General features: G+C 38.1%; 1 protein-coding gene across 4 annotated transcripts; it reads left to right on the forward strand.

Annotated features, from left to right (window-relative positions):
* The first annotated feature begins 717 nt into the window (after positions 1 to 717).
* LOC106376429 (enoyl-[acyl-carrier-protein] reductase, mitochondrial-like) lies at positions 718 to 3,517 on the forward strand. Of its 4 annotated transcripts, none has more exons than XM_022694979.2 (10): positions 724 to 1,029; positions 1,106 to 1,203; positions 1,264 to 1,395; positions 1,464 to 1,607; positions 1,693 to 1,798; positions 1,897 to 1,996; positions 2,068 to 2,144; positions 2,223 to 2,301; positions 3,067 to 3,185; positions 3,255 to 3,517. In XM_022694979.2, the coding sequence occupies exons 1-10, from the start codon at positions 845 to 847 to the stop codon at positions 3,268 to 3,270; spliced, it is 1,056 nt and encodes a 351-aa protein (XP_022550700.1). In that variant the 5' UTR covers positions 724 to 844; the 3' UTR covers positions 3,271 to 3,517. The 4 variants fall into 4 exon arrangements, with proteins under 4 accessions (XP_048601695.1, XP_022550700.1, XP_013671965.1 ...); XM_013816511.3 differs by having other exon boundaries at positions 736 to 1,029; positions 3,274 to 3,517; XM_013816512.3 differs by having other exon boundaries at positions 746 to 1,029; positions 1,696 to 1,798; positions 3,274 to 3,517.
* The last annotated feature ends 12,061 nt before the right edge of the window (positions 3,518 to 15,578 follow it).

Below are 15,578 nucleotides of genomic sequence, written 5' to 3' on the forward strand. Positions count from 1 at the left end.
GCAGGACGCGTGGAAGGATAAAACCCCATCAGCAAGACACGCGTCTCTTCCGCCTCAACTTGACCGCCGCCATCTCGAGACGTCGCCGGAGCTCCACCACCGCAAACCTCGAGCTCAGAAACACCGAAAAGCCTCCATCGAGGCAAACTTTTCTCTTCCACGCTTTGTCTCCACTTCGGAGAGCTTCATCGATCCAATCGAGAGATCATCCGATAGAACAAAGCACTTGGAACCACGAACCAAGCAACACACTCAAAGCATCAACGAGATCAAAAACCGATCCAACTAACTGAGACAAACTAAAGCCGGCGACGCAAGATTGAGGGAGCCTTCACCCCCCAGAGACAAAACCGACGACGACGGATTTGAAGAAGCGTCCACCTCCCGGAGACCGGCGGCGACGGAGCTGTAGGAGCTTCCCCCTCCTGGAAAAGAAACATCAACTGACTAAAAAACGATTAGCTTCACCCCGCCAAACCTCACAACGACCGCGTCTTTATTCCAACTTTAGATCCGCCGCGGTGGGGATCTGAACCAGAGCTCAGACAAGACGGAGAATAGAGGAGACGAAAGAGAAGCGCAAGCCCCACATCGTAAGAGTATCTCGAGGGGCTCCGGCGACGGCACGCACGCTCACGCGCCGGCCGATCGCCGGACCCAAAATTTAGATCTACTTTCTCTCTGAACACCACTTTACTTCCAATTTGTGATTGGTTCGGTTCGTTTACAGAGTCTTTTCCATCCCTAATTTGGTTAATGTTAAAAACCAATATTCAGTCTTAAACGGCATCGCTTTCACAGAGAGAGAGAGAGAGAGAGAGAGCGCGAGAAACGTAGGAGAGAGATGACGGCGTTGATGAAGTCGGTCGGTGTCCGAGCTATGAAATTGTTGTCGTCGGCGGTGAATTTCAGGTTGAACCAATGCGGCGAAACACCAATACGTTCTTTGAGATCCTTCTCGACGCTTAGGTCGCCACCGTCAAAGGCCATCGTGTACGAGCAGCATGGCTCTCCCGATTCTGTCACCAGGTTCGTGTATCGCCTCGAGACCCCGTTCCACGGTCACTGAATGTATAATATCCACTTTTTCTTTCTCTCTTTTAAGATTGGTGAATCTCCCGCCGGTGGAAGTGAGAGACAACGATGTATGCGTCAAACTGATCGCCGCGCCGATCAATCCCTCCGATATCAACCGAATTGAAGGTTGAATTCTTTTATATTTTCTCTTGGTTAGAGAGAAAGTTGTAATTGAACTTGGTTTAGGTGTGTACCCGGTTAGGCCACCTGTACCAGCGATTGGTGGTTATGAAGGTGTTGGTGAAGTCTATGCAGTTGGCTCCAAGGTCAATGCTCTTTCTCCTGGCGATTGGGTTATTCCATCTCCACCTTCGTCAGGTATACTCTGTTCAGACATTTGGATTTGTGGTTAAGGAATCTGATCAAGTCTCTATCTATGTGTTAAGGGACTTGGCAGACGTTTGTTGTCAAGGAGGAGAGTGTGTGGCACAAAATCGACAAATCTTGTCCAATGGAGTACGCGGCTACCATTACTGTTAATCCTTTGACGGCTTTAAGAATGCTTGAAGATTTTGTGTCCCTAGCTTCCGGTTTGTACTGTATCTCATCATCTCTGAAGTAACAAGTGCTCTTTACTTGCTATTTTTTTTTTCCTTACCAGTTGATTCTCTGTAGCAGGAGATTCTTTGGTACAGAATGGTGCAACAAGTATCGTGGGTCAATGTGTAATCCAGTTAGCTAGGCTCCGTGGCATCAGTACCATCAATATCATCCGTGATAGGTGTTTTATATTTTATGAATCACATTTAAAATATATTTTGTTACGAACGACCAAAGTGGTTATAGTCAAGAACTTCTGTCTCTTGCCACTGATGTTAGAGCCGGGTCGGATGAAGCAAGAGAAAATCTGAAAGCTCTAGGTGCAGACCAAGTATTTTCAGAGAGTCAGCTGAATGTTAAGAACGTGAAAAGTCTTTTGGTAAATTTTGAAAGAAATTCAACTATCCGAAGTTTGCATCAGATATTACGTTTAACATATGTGTGGTCTAGGGGGAGTTACCTGAACCAGCTCTGGGATTCAACTGTGTTGGTGGCAATGCTGCCTCTCTCGTGCTCAAGTTTCTGAGGTGCACAGAACATTTCCGCTTTTGTGCAATTTCATTTAACTTCCAGCTATGCTGAAGGTTTTGTGATTAATATTCTAGGGAAGGAGGAACCATTGTAACATATGGTGGGATGTCTAAGAAGCCAATCACTGTTTCAACAACATCTTTCATCTTTAAGGTTAGGCCTGGGCATAATATCCGTAACCCGAAATCCGAACCGAACCTGAACCAAAAAACCCAATCCGTATCCGGTCCGAAATGTAAAAAATATCCGAATGGGTTTTGTAAGGCGGTACGAAACATATCCGAACCCGAAGTGTTATTAACCGAACATGAGCGGGTAACCCGAAAAACCGAAAAAACCGAAAAATCCGAAAAGATATCCGAAGAAACCGATCCGAATGTACTAAATAATATACAATATAATTATATGAAACATGATTATATACTTCAAATATTTCAATTTCATATTTATTTTGATATGTTATCTAACAATAAGTATTTATAATATATATAACTACCTTAAATACTTAATTATATATAAATAAATATATATTTCTTATGTTTTACCTTTAAATTTTAGATTTTATTTCGGGTATATCTGAACCGATCCAATATAACCCGAATCCGAATGATATATGATTATTTTATGGGTTCTATGATGTGATACAAAATCGACCCGAACCCGATGTGTTATATCTAAACCCGACCCGTACTTGCAAATTTACTAGAATGGGACCTAGGAGGTATTATAAAAAAGAACCGAAATCCGAAAAAACCGATCCGAACGCCAACGGTACCCGAACGCTCAGACCTATTTAAGGTATATGTCCCAGAGTAGTTTTTTCATAAATTACAGTTTACTTAATCACACAGACATGACAAAGTCGCGGGTTATTTATGGCTTTTGTCCACTGTGTTTAAGAGTTAGATTTCTTTACAGGATTTGGAGTTGAAAGGGTTTTGGCTACAGAACTGGTTGAGTTTGGGTAAAGTGAGAGAATGCAGGGAGATGATAGACTATCTCCTCGGGCTTGCGCGGGACGGAAAGCTAAAATACGAGTGAGTCTTTTTTTTGTCAAATTCTTAACGCTAGATTAAGTTTCTTCCTTGTTTACCACGTGAATCCAGTGTTGGTTTCTTCTGACAGAACGGAACTGGTTCCTTTCGACGAGTTCCCTGTTGCTCTCGATAAAGCGCTGGGGAAGGTAGGTAGGCAACCCAAACAAGTAATCACATTCTGAAGCTTCCTTCCTGTGAGCCATTCAAGAAGTGTTGCCACTGTGTTAGTGTGTTATGTATGAACGTATTAGTAATCTGATGATGCAAATGTACTGTAAACGCCGGAAAACCGGACTGACATAAACGATAAAATAAAAGCGATGTTAAGGAAATAGACGAATGTAGAAAACGAATACAAGAACGATAAGAAATCGTATTCGCAAAGAGACATGAAGTCGAGATATGATCTCTTTCCTTAACTCAAAATATTTGCTCCGTTAGTGAGACGGGACTGTACGACAATAGAGTCCCATGATACAACCATGGCAGATGAATCACGCCTCACTCGTGATCGCCCTATCGAACTATAAACTTTACGAAACACTCTCGTATTTACGACTTACGCTAAGGGATTTTTGCTGTTGGTTTCGATGCGAAAAAAGTTAAGCAATGAAGGAAGAGGAGAGACGATAATTAAAGAGACGGAGAAGACCCACTTCCCGCACAGCTGCTGCACGTGGGCGAGAATATCGCGGAGAACAAAGGAAGTTGAGTTCCGAAACTTCTTCTTCAAGACTCTCTTATCTCGTTTAAAACTTTCGAGAGGATAAAATGCATGACGTTTTTATTTTCTAAACAAACTACTTGTCGTTTAAATAAAAATGCATGTCGTTTTTTTTTTTCCGAATTAAATGGCAAAACGTTGAGCTTAACTTGATCCAAAAAGAATATTCTTATTGGGCCGGAGGCCCTCCACCAAGACCCAAGACCCAAGACCCAAGCCCAAGCCCACACCCACGCCGAGCCGAGCCGGCCGGACGGCGGCGGCGGCGCGCGCGTGGGGAGCCATCCTCTCTTCTGAAGCCGTTTACACACTCATGTGCTTAAGACTTATTTATACTTTTCTGTTTTGTTCCTCATAAGCGATGTGAGATGTTTTCCATTTCTCTTCACTCTTACCTTTTACTATTTTAGCCAATTGGGTTTAATAATTTAGGTCCAACAATCCCCCACATGAATAGAAATGATTCTAAACATATGCAGACTAAATGCAGACTCAATAGACTCTAAAAAATTATACTTATTCTAATCATGACTAGACTAGACAGACTTATCGAGAGTGTTTGCGAAAAATTCACTGTGTTTGAGCTGGTGGCATTTTTAAGCCTTGAACCACTCATAGTTAATATCTGTCGGGTTTAATTTACCAGAAGGTGAACATGATGTCTTGAACCAACCGGTGTTTTATGTAGACCGAGACAACATGCATAACGCAGCTTCATTTTCTCGTAGAACTTAGTTCTCTATTGTGTTCATTTTGGCCATGAACTATTCCTGATTTTCATGAGTGAACTTAGAGAATATAGCCTTGCATTCATTATCCTAGAAACGGCCCCATTTCACACTCATTAGGTGATTAACCATGAAAAGTATTTAGTAATACTCCGCTTAGAAGCTATGGAATCATTAAAAGCTTATGCTTATCCTTCACACATTTGTTAGCACTTTTATCATCTTAGGAGCTGGGAAGAGACTACTTTGTCTCAAGTGCTTTGGTTAGATTCTGCTTGATTTTGTTTTCCCCTTGAACCTACGTCTTGGGATCTCCAGTCATGATAGGTAGGGTTGCAATCAAGCATCCTCATTAGTTATAGGCCTTAAACCCATTCCTTTTGATGATTTAGCAACAACATCTCGTGGCAAACCTTTAGTAAATAGATCCGCTAGGTTGTCAGCCGATTTGATGTAGTCTATTGTGATTACACCAGTTGAGATAAGTTGTGTAATGGTTTTATGTCGTCTTCTGATGTGACGAGACTTACCATTGTAGAGATTATTCTGAGCCCGAGCTATAGCTGATTGATTATCACAGTGTATGCATATAGCTTGCACAAGTTTCTCCCACATAGGAATATCTTCCAAAAAATTTCTAAGCCATTCAGCTTCTTCTGCTGCTTTGTCTGAGGCTATGAACTTAGATTCCATGGTTGATATAGCTAACACTGTTTGTTTGGTAGATTTCCATGATATTGCTGCTCCTCCTAGTGTAAAGACATATCCACTCGTGGATTTTAAGTTTTTAGAATCTGATATCCAGTTAGCATCACTGTATCCTTCTAAAACTGCTGGTTCTTTACCATAGTGAAGCCCAAAATCTTTGGTGTAGCGCAAGTAATTGAGTACCCTCGTTATAGCTTTCCAGTGTGTATGACTTGGATTACTTGTATATCGACTAAGTACATTTACTGCATGCGCTAGATCTGGTCTAGTACAATTGGTCAAGTACATGAGACTTCCAATCACTCGTGCATACTCGTTTTGTGAGACCGCTTCACTTGAATTCTTTGTCAAGTGCATTTGGGGATCTAACAGAGTTTTTGCCGTACTCTTAGAGTAATTTTTAAATCTCTCTAATATTGTTTGAGCATAATGAGATTGGGTTAAGATAATTTCGTTTGAATTTCTTGTGACTTTAACCCCGAGAATTACATCTACTAATCCCAAGTCTTTCATCTCAAATGTTCTTTGTTTGATTGATAATGTCTTTATTGCTTCCAATAATGAGCTTTTCATCTACATATAGACATAGCAAAACATACGCATTTTTGGTAGTTTTGTAGTATATGCATTTGTCACATTCATTTATTTTGAAACTATTTGACATCATTGTATTGTCAAAATTTTTGTGCCATTATTTAGGAGCTTGCTTAAGCCCATAAAGTGACTTTACAAGTCGGCATACTTTGTCTTCCTGTCCGGGAACGACAAAACTTTCAGGCTGTTTCATGTAAATTTCCTCTTCTAAATCACCATTTAGAAAAGCGGTTTTTACATCCATTTGATGGATTTCTAGATCTCTTAAGGCTGCGATTGCTATCATCAGTCTTATTGATGTTATTCTCGTTACTGGAGAATATGTATCAAAATAGTCAAAGCCTTCCTTTTGTCAGAATCCTTGAAGTACAAGCCTAGATTTGTATTTTTCACCAGGTTTTCGTGTCATTATCCATTTATTTCCTAATGCTTTGCAGCCAGGTGGTAAATCTGTTATGTACCATGTATAATTTTGCATGATAGACTCAAATTCACTCCTGACAGCTTCGTTCCAAAAGGGAGCTTCTGGTGAAGCCATGACTTCTGCCAAAGTTTTTGGAGCATTTTCTACTAAGAATGCCATTAGGAAATCTTCACCAAAAGATTTTTCCTTGCGAGCTCTTTTGATTCTTCGAGGTTCATCTTTTTCTTCATTTTCTGAAATATCATTTATAGAAATCTCGACGTTTGTCTCAGTTTCTGAGTTCTTGTCATTGTCTCTTTCTTCTCGAGTTCATTTTGAACTTTGTTTTTCCTTGTATGGAAAAATATTTTCGATGAAAGATGCATTTCTTGATTCCATGACTGTATTTTCATGAATGTCTGATATTGCAGATTTATGTACCAGAAATCGATAAGCATTACTATTATGTGCATATCCGATGAAGATGCAATCCACTGTTTTAGGTCCAATAGTGACCTTTTTTGGTGGCGGTACCGCAACTTTTGCCAGGCACCCCCACACTTTGAGGTATTTATACGAAGGTAAATTACCTTTCCGTAATTCATATGGAGTTTTGCCAGTTACTTTGTGTGAAATTTTGTTAAGGATATAATTAGTGGTAAGCAACGTTTACCCCCACATGTTCTGAGGTAACTCAGATTCCTGCAACATTGCATTCATCATCTCTTTTAGAGTTTGATTCTTGCGTTCAGCAACTCCATTAGATTATGGTGTGTAAGGAGCTGTAGTTTGATGAATTATTTCATGTTCTTTACATAATGCATTGAATGGACCATCATACTCGCCTCCTCTGTCGCTTCTAACTACTTTAATAGTTGTTTTAAGCTGATTTTCGATCTCGAGTTTAAATTCTTTAAATTTTTCTAAGGTTTCGTCTTTGCTATGTAATAAATATACATAATAATATTTTGCGCAGTCATCTATGAAGGTCACAAAGTACTTTTTCCCACCTCTAGTTTGTATGTATTAAATCTAGAGGTTTATTAGTTCTTTCAACACGAGGTGATGGCGTTTTTGTGAGCTTAGTCTGTACGCATACATCACATTTTTGTTTACTTGTTTTGCATTTAGGAATTAGATTTAAATTCATTAATGTTTGTATAGATTTGTAGTTTACATGGCCTAATCTTTCATGTCATATATTAAAAGACTCAACCAAATAAGCAATTGGCTCTTTCTTATTCATTGAAACTTTTGGAGCTACAACTTTCGGAGGGACTGTCAATACATTCAACTTGACAAGTCTACCCTTAACATACCCCTTTCCCAAATACATCTCATTCTTCCTAATCATGAGCTTGTCCGCCTCAAAACTTGTGGCAAATCCATTTTTGCTGAGCAAGGTTCCCGAGACCAGGTTCTTCCTCAAGTCAGGCACATGCTTCACATTCGTCAGAGTGACCTCACGTCCAAATGTCATCTTCAAAATTACATTGCCGCGTCCTTCAATCTTGGAGACTGCAGTGTTTCCCATCCTGAGCTTCTCCTGAGTCTCGCTGGTTGAACTTGGAGCAAGAGTAGCTAAGACACCACTTGAAGAAGGTTACAAGGTCTTGCGTAAGGGGGAGTTTGAAGATACTCTATTTGGCGACTTCAGGCTCTATAGAAGGATGGTTGGGAAGTTGATCTATCTCACAATTACAAGACCGGATATTTGTTTTGCTGTGAATCAAGTTAGTCAGCATATGCAAGCACCTAAGGTTTATCATTGGAACATGGTGGAAAAGATCATGAGGTACCAAAGCGAGGCTCCTGGTCAAGGTTTTTGGATGGGATGCAACAAGAACACATAGATTGTGGGATATTGTGACGCAGATTGGGTTGGTGATAGAGTGGACAGGAGGTCTACTACAAGATATTGCACATTCATTCGAGGCAATCTAGTTACTTGGAAGAGCAAGAAGCAGAAAGTGGTGTCTTGTTCAAGTATTGAGGCAGAATATAGAGCAATGAGAAAGCTGACTAGTGAACTCATCTGGATCAGGAACCTACTGAGAGACTTAGGCGTGGAGACAACAACACCAATCACCATGCATTGTGATAACCAGGCAGCCATTCATATAGCTTCAAACTCAGTGTTTCTTTAGAGGAAAAAGCATATTGAAGTGGATTGTCACAAGGTGAGACAAGCTGTGGAGCAAAAGATCATTCTACCTTGCTACACTAGGAGTGAAGATCAGCTAGCTGATATCTTCACCAAAGGAGCAAACACCCAAGTCTGTGAGTTCATCCATCCAAGATTGGGGCTCATAGACTTGTCCAGATCACGATCTCCTTAGCCATGAAACATCTACTCTTTTTCCTTTGTGTGTTTTCGTCCCACTGGGATTTTCACGCAAAGGTTTTAATGAAGGATGTGTTCATGGTTTCCAAGCTCAACCATGATGTATGGTTAAGCTTGAGGGGGAGTATTGACAAAGGATATGAAAGAGATAAGAGGAAGAGAAAAGCTGGACTTGAAAAACAAAGCTGAACATGAGAAACAAGGTTAAAGAGCTGAACTTGAGAAATAAGGTTAAAGAGCTGGACTTGAAAAACAAAGTCATATGTCATTGATAGCAAGGAGGCAAGTTTAAAGAAAGAGGAAACCGTTAGAGATATTATGGGACAAGAGGGATGATTAAAATAAACAAATTCACATGTTCCTTTTATGCTCCCAACCGTTGAAAACAACTCACTTTCACTCCCTGGATCAAAACACGATTCTTTACTCATTTCCATTAACTTATTGTTTCTGTACTTAGACAATAGATTAGTTTAATAGTTTCTGGAACAAGAATACTTACTTTTAAATACTTGTAATATGTTTTACATTTAGATAAAGGGAAACACTTCCTTCTTTACTCTTACTTCTCTTTCTCACGAATTATATATCTCTCTCTTGTTCTTACACTTTATCTCACTTGTTCTTCGTTTACTTTCAATTTAGAGGTAATTTAGTAATTAATTAGACCTGTGAGTTTACGTGTAGAGTTAGTGAAGGGTTTGTGATTGGTTAGTAGACGAGGTTCTAGGACTTGTGTCAGTTGTGATCACTCTCCTCACGCGTTAGTACAGTCGTTGTCAGTGACTTGCCTCGTAGACTGATCTATCAAAAACCTCTCAAGCCATCTCTGGCCCAACTACGTAACATCATTTTAGTATAGTTTTTACATTAAAATCTCTTCAATCCAACGACAAAAGTCACACTATTTTAATGTAAACCTATGGTACCATACCATATTTAATATATTACTGTTCACAACACTAAATATTGTTTACGCACTATTATTCACAATATTAAATACTATTCACTTATTTTATTAATAAAATATTAGTTTAATAATTATTAGTGACAAAATAAATACATATAAAATAGTAAAATCAATATATTATATATACTGAAATAATTTATGTTAATTTATTATTATAATATTGTTATATGTTAAAATCGTAAATATTTATTTGAAAAAATAATTATATGTGATATATTTTTGTTCAATATATTTACTTAACAAATTTTGTTTATTATATATATTAAGTAAGAATTAATTTTTTTGTTTAATAATATTAAATAAAAAAATACACTTTGATGTAAATTTTGGTGCTATGGTTGGAGAAGAAAAACGTTTTGGTGCTAAATTTACACTAAAATAGTGTAGTTTTCACACCAAAATAGTGTTATGGGTTGAAGATATCCTTAGGAAGACATAGGGTCTTGGATTCATCATATATTTTATAATTTTATCTGCTAGTTAGCTAAAAAGGAACTATTTCATTTTAGCTTCTTTTCGTAAATATTGTTAGAACGCAAATCCAGATTAAAAATTACGAAACAAAATGTATGTGATGATAACGATAATATAAAGTGCTAAAAATATTTGAAACCTGATATAAAAAAGACGAATAAGTGGAGTCGTGATTTGATCAATTTCCTTAACTTAATAAATCGTCCATAGGTGAGAGGTTTTGTACGATTTTTGAGTCCTAAGATAAAACCACATGAGACTGTTTTGCATCACTCAAAACAAAATCTACGAACTTAACGACCACACCATACTTTTGAGACTTACATTGAAAGACTTAAGGTATTGCTGGAACTTTGAATGTGGAAGCTAATCCTTAAGATTCTTATATATTATGAGTTTGTGAGTGAGTGTGTTCTTAATGGAGATGTAAAATGTCTGTTTATAGGAGAGATTCACAAAGCTTAATCACAAAACAACTTTGACATGTTTCGTTAAGTTTGCTTAAGCTTTTGACATTTGTTACTAAGTCACCATAGTTCGACACCAGTTGAACTTTACTATTAGCCATTTGTCACTAAGTTGCATAGCTTGGCCATTAAGTTAGATTAGTCACCAAGTTTACTTAACTTAAGCCTCACCAAAAAGACTTAGCTTAGTCATCAACTTAGTAAAATATTTTTTTCCATCATTTTACTCAGCCAATGAGCTTGCAAAATGTGATGGACTTCCTTCGTATAAAGTACAACATTTATTTCACATTAGATTAGATTTTTTACTCAGCCTAATAGGCTTGTAAAATTTATTCACACATACCTAATTTTTACTCGGTTCAATAGGCTTGTAAAAATAGTTCCAACAATCCCTCACATGAATAAAAATAATCTAAGCATATGCAAGACTCGAAAAAATTATACAGACTCGGCTGACTAGACTTAACTAAGACTAGACAGACAATTTTTTTCAAGAGTATAAGGGCAAAAATAATTGTATGTGATGTAGTAGCATTTTCCAACCTTGAACTACTCACTGTTAGTATCTGTCGGGTTTACTTTTCTGGTGGTGAACTTGATGTCTTTAACCACCTGAAAATTTATGTAAACCGAGTTAACAAATACAACACAACTGCCTTTTCTTTTGGAGTTAAGTTCTCATGTTTTTGTTCATTTTGGCCGTGAAGTTGCTTGGTGTTTCATGAGTGAAGTTGGAGGGTACAACCTGATCACCTCCTAGAAACTGACCCATTTCATACTCACTAGGTGATTGCCATGTGCACCTGTCATAAATACAATAAAGTACCATGTTATACTTTATATACATGTATATGAAGGCCATGATCTTATCTCATTAAAAGCCAATGCTTAACCTTATAGTTACATGAGCATTGTTATCATCTTTGGATATGGGCAGCTTTCAGTGCTTTTATCGGATATTGTTTGATTTAGTTGTCCCCTTGAACCAAATTCTTAGGATCTCCAATATCGATGGTGGGGTTTCCATAAAACATCCTTAGTCGTAGACAATAAACCATTTCCATTCGATGATTTTAAAACTTGATCTCTCAATAAACCTTTGGTAAATGGATCTGCAAGGTTATCAACTTACTTTATGTAGTCCATGGATATTACACCGCTGACTGATCAACTGATCAAGTGTCTAATTGTCTTATGATGTTGATATCACTCAAATTACCCTAAAGAGTGATTTATACTCTCTCAAATAAGAGGTCGAGTTGTAGTACTTAGCGATCGAATTCACAGGGAGCGCTAGGGAACCAATTAGATCTAAACAGTTTATGATTAAGCTAGGCTAATAGTTTATAAAGCAGTAAATAAGCAGTAAACAAGTTGAACAAGGAAACTGTTCAGCTTGGCAGGAAGTTGTTTGATGGAAGGATGGTTTGCTAGATCTAGGGTTTCTATTCAGGAAATTAGGATTATAATGATATAGATGCATAAGATGTTTGTTGGATGCACAAGAACTCAAACAATAACAATAATCTACCAGCTCTCGCATGTCTAGATTATCTATCACTAGATCTAAGATCTCAACTCTCGCATGTTGATCTGTAGAAAGTGTCGATCGACGATTCGATTGGAATGTCGAACGATACACCTTTCAGACCGTCGATAGATACAACTACCAAGTTGTCGATCGACGATCCTTCCAACGAGCTTTACCGAGCAGGTTTGAACTATGTTCACTAGGTTCCTGGATCAACTCTCGTCTTTCTCTAGGAATCCTAGCACAATGTGAATTATTCATGAGATAAACCATACTCTCGCGTGCGCCTATTCATCCTAACATCATGGTTCTAGTTCGCGACTCTAGAACACAAGCAATAAGTGCAATTCAATTGCTGGACATCCTAACAACTTAGCAATCTATATTTGGGGCTAATCTCTCATCCTATCTGAACCCTAAACCTAACAGATGGATCAATTCAAGAATGAAGTTGTCACATAAAATCATAGATGAATAGATGATAAAACTGCAATAGAATAGATATAAAAGCAATCAAGAAATCAAAGGAGTTCCAGGAGGACTCTGAAGGAGTTCCTCCTTTCTCTCCAAACTAAGAACAAGAATCAAGAAACCTTAGATAGCGTAGCCGTCAACAATGGCTTATAAATAACATAAATAGGGTTTCTGGTCGTCCAAGGGTATTCTAGTAATTTGGGGTTGATTCTGGGATTCAGCGGTCATAAAATATGCTCAACCCATATTCTGGCATCACTTTCGATCGACACCAATGCTGCAACATCGATCGACAGTCCTTCATCTCCTCGACAGCTTTCCCTCGCGAGGCAGACTGGCCACTCTTCAGTAAAACGGGCCTAACTTCTGCTACAGGATGCTGATTGACCTCAAACTGGTGGCATTAGAAAGCTAACTCAAAGCTCTATATTGTATCAAAATATGAGCTTAATCTAACGGTGGGAAGCTCTCCATCCATAGCTAGACATCTGACGCGTCTGTGCAGTTCTGCACCTCAAAAGGCTCCAAAATCACTATATTTCTCCAGAACGTACCTGAACCTGTAAATACTCTAAATAGACTCTATATAGTAGTAAATATATATTAAAACACTTATAGACCATGGCTAAAAGTGGGTAAAATCAATGGTCTATCAACTCCCTCAGACTTACCCTTTTGCTTGTCCTCAAGCAAAACAGACGGGCAGTCTCTCTGAAAGAGGTATGAAAACAGCTGGGACTCACATGATTTAAAAACTTAGAATCATCACGTCTACAATATTGCAATCCACATCTAAAAATCCTAATCACAAAAGCACATTATACCATATCCTAGCTTAGCAACCAAATTCACCTAGCCAACAACTTAGCAAATCCTATATGAAATTCCCCTCTACCAACCTCATTTTTTAACATAAATAAAAGTGCATGCTGTACATTAGAAGTATCGATCACAGGATGCAAGGATTTTCAAACAAGTATCTGGATCTGCAGGTAAAAGTTAGTTCATATCTTTTCTCTCTACTAATTTCTCTCTTTAGTCAAAGTCTGCTTATATTGCAAGATCATTGACCAAGATTGGACAGGATTCCATGAATCAAGCCTTAATGGTGGTTGCCACCAAGTCATGTTCACTTCGTTTTGACCTATATCCAAGAATTCATGTGAATCGAACCTTGATGATTGCCGACACCAAGTCTTGTTCGAATTCTTTTTGTGGGAATCCTTATGAAGCAAGTCTTAATGGTTGTAGCCACCAAGTCCTGTTCGGATTCTACCTAACTAACACCTATATATATATATATTTTTTTTTTCTTTCTTTATATATATATTTTTTTCTTTCTTTTTCGTTTTTTTTCCAAAATAAATATCTCTACCTATAAATCTAGGGTCGAAATAGAGAGATAAAAGATGATAAATCTACACAAGACTTTACCTTCCAGACTTGTTTGAAGAATCCGATCCCATGTATACCAAGCCCCAAGACAAGCAGTTGTGTCAGGTTTAGTGTTGGAAGTCAGCTTTGGTTCCTTCAAACAATCTTAGCAAGTGTGAATAGTTGACAGGTTGATCCACTTTAGTATCTTTAGTACTATCTGCAACCAGTAAGTCTAGAATGGTGCTAAAGAGTGGTTAGATAAAAAGCAAAAATCTAATAAGTTCATTATCCCCTTCTTGACTCAATAAAACTCTTTTGAAAATATTTTGATAAGATTCATGGACACACTAATATCAGTAAACATCCCCCCAGACTTAAATTACACTAGTGTGTATCTAGTCGGAGTTATTGTGAGAAATAATCATAAGTACATAATTAAACAAGTAAAAACGATATACCAGCTCGCTGATGTCAGTGTCGATCGATACAATGAAGTGACAATCGATCGTTGTTGATGAAGTGCTGTCGACTGATAGCGACATGGTCTCATCGGTCGATGGCTAGAGCAATAATTCGACACAATGAATAGACAATCGATCGTTGTTGATGAAGTGCTGTCGACTGATAGCGACATGGTCTCATCGGTCGATGGCTAGAGCAATAATTCGACACAATGAATAGACAATCGATCATTGGATCTGAAGTGCTGTCAATCGATATCGAGCTGGTCTCATCGGTCGATGTGCTCAGGAATCGTCTACTCAGATCTCTTTTTTTTTTTTTAAATAACTATTAAAACATAATATTAGTTCTCCATCCATAGCTAGACATCTGACGCGTCTGTGCAGTTCTGCACCTCAAAAGGCTCCAAAATCACCATATTTCTCCATAACGTACCTGAACCTGTAAATACTCTAAATAGACTCTATATAGTAGTAAATATATATTAAAACACTTATAGACCATGGCTAAAAATGGATAAAATCCATGGTTTATCAACTCCCTCAGACTTACCCTTTTGCTTGTCCTTAAGCAAAACAGACGGGCAGTCCCTCTGAAAGAGGTTTGAAAACAACAGGGACTCACATGATTTAAAAACTTAGAATCATCACCTCTACAATATTGCAATCCACATCTAAAAATCCTAATCATAAAAGCACATTATACCATATCCTAGCTTAGCAACCAAATTCACCTAGCCAACAACTTAACAAATCCTATCTGAAATTCCCCTCTACCAACCTCATTTTTTAACATAAATAAAAGTGCAGACTTTACATTAGAAGTATCGATCACAGGATGCAAGGATTTTCAAACAAGTATCTGGATCTGCATGTAAAAGTTAGTTCATATCTTTTCTCTCTACTAATTTCTCTCTTTAGTCAAAGTTTGCTTATATTGAAAGATCATTGACCAAGATTGGACAGGATTCCATGAATCAAGCCTTAATGGTGGTTGCCACCAAGTCATGTTCACTTCTTTTTGACATATATCCAAGAATTCATGTGAATCGAACCTTGATGATTGCCGACACCAAGTCCCGTTCCAATTCTTTTTGTTGGAATCCTTATGAAGCAAGCCTTAATGGTTGTAGCC

The sequence above is a fragment of the Brassica napus genome, chromosome C1, assembly GCF_020379485.1.
Source record: "Brassica napus cultivar Da-Ae chromosome C1, Da-Ae, whole genome shotgun sequence".
In the NCBI taxonomy this organism is placed as follows: domain Eukaryota; kingdom Viridiplantae; phylum Streptophyta; class Magnoliopsida; order Brassicales; family Brassicaceae; genus Brassica; species Brassica napus.

Bases quoted from the DNA above. Each gene is read 5' to 3' on its own strand.
- LOC106376429 (XM_013816511.3), top strand. From the start codon at position 845: ATGACGGCGTTGATGAAGTCGGTCGGTGTCCGAGCTATGAAATTGTTG. The intron at 1,030-1,105 runs GTTCGTGTATCG...CTCTCTTTTAAG, and splicing joins TCTCCCGATTCTGTCACCAG to ATTGGTGAATCTCCCGCCGG. The intron at 1,799-1,896 runs GTGTTTTATATT...CACTGATGTTAG, and splicing joins ATCAATATCATCCGTGATAG to AGCCGGGTCGGATGAAGCAA.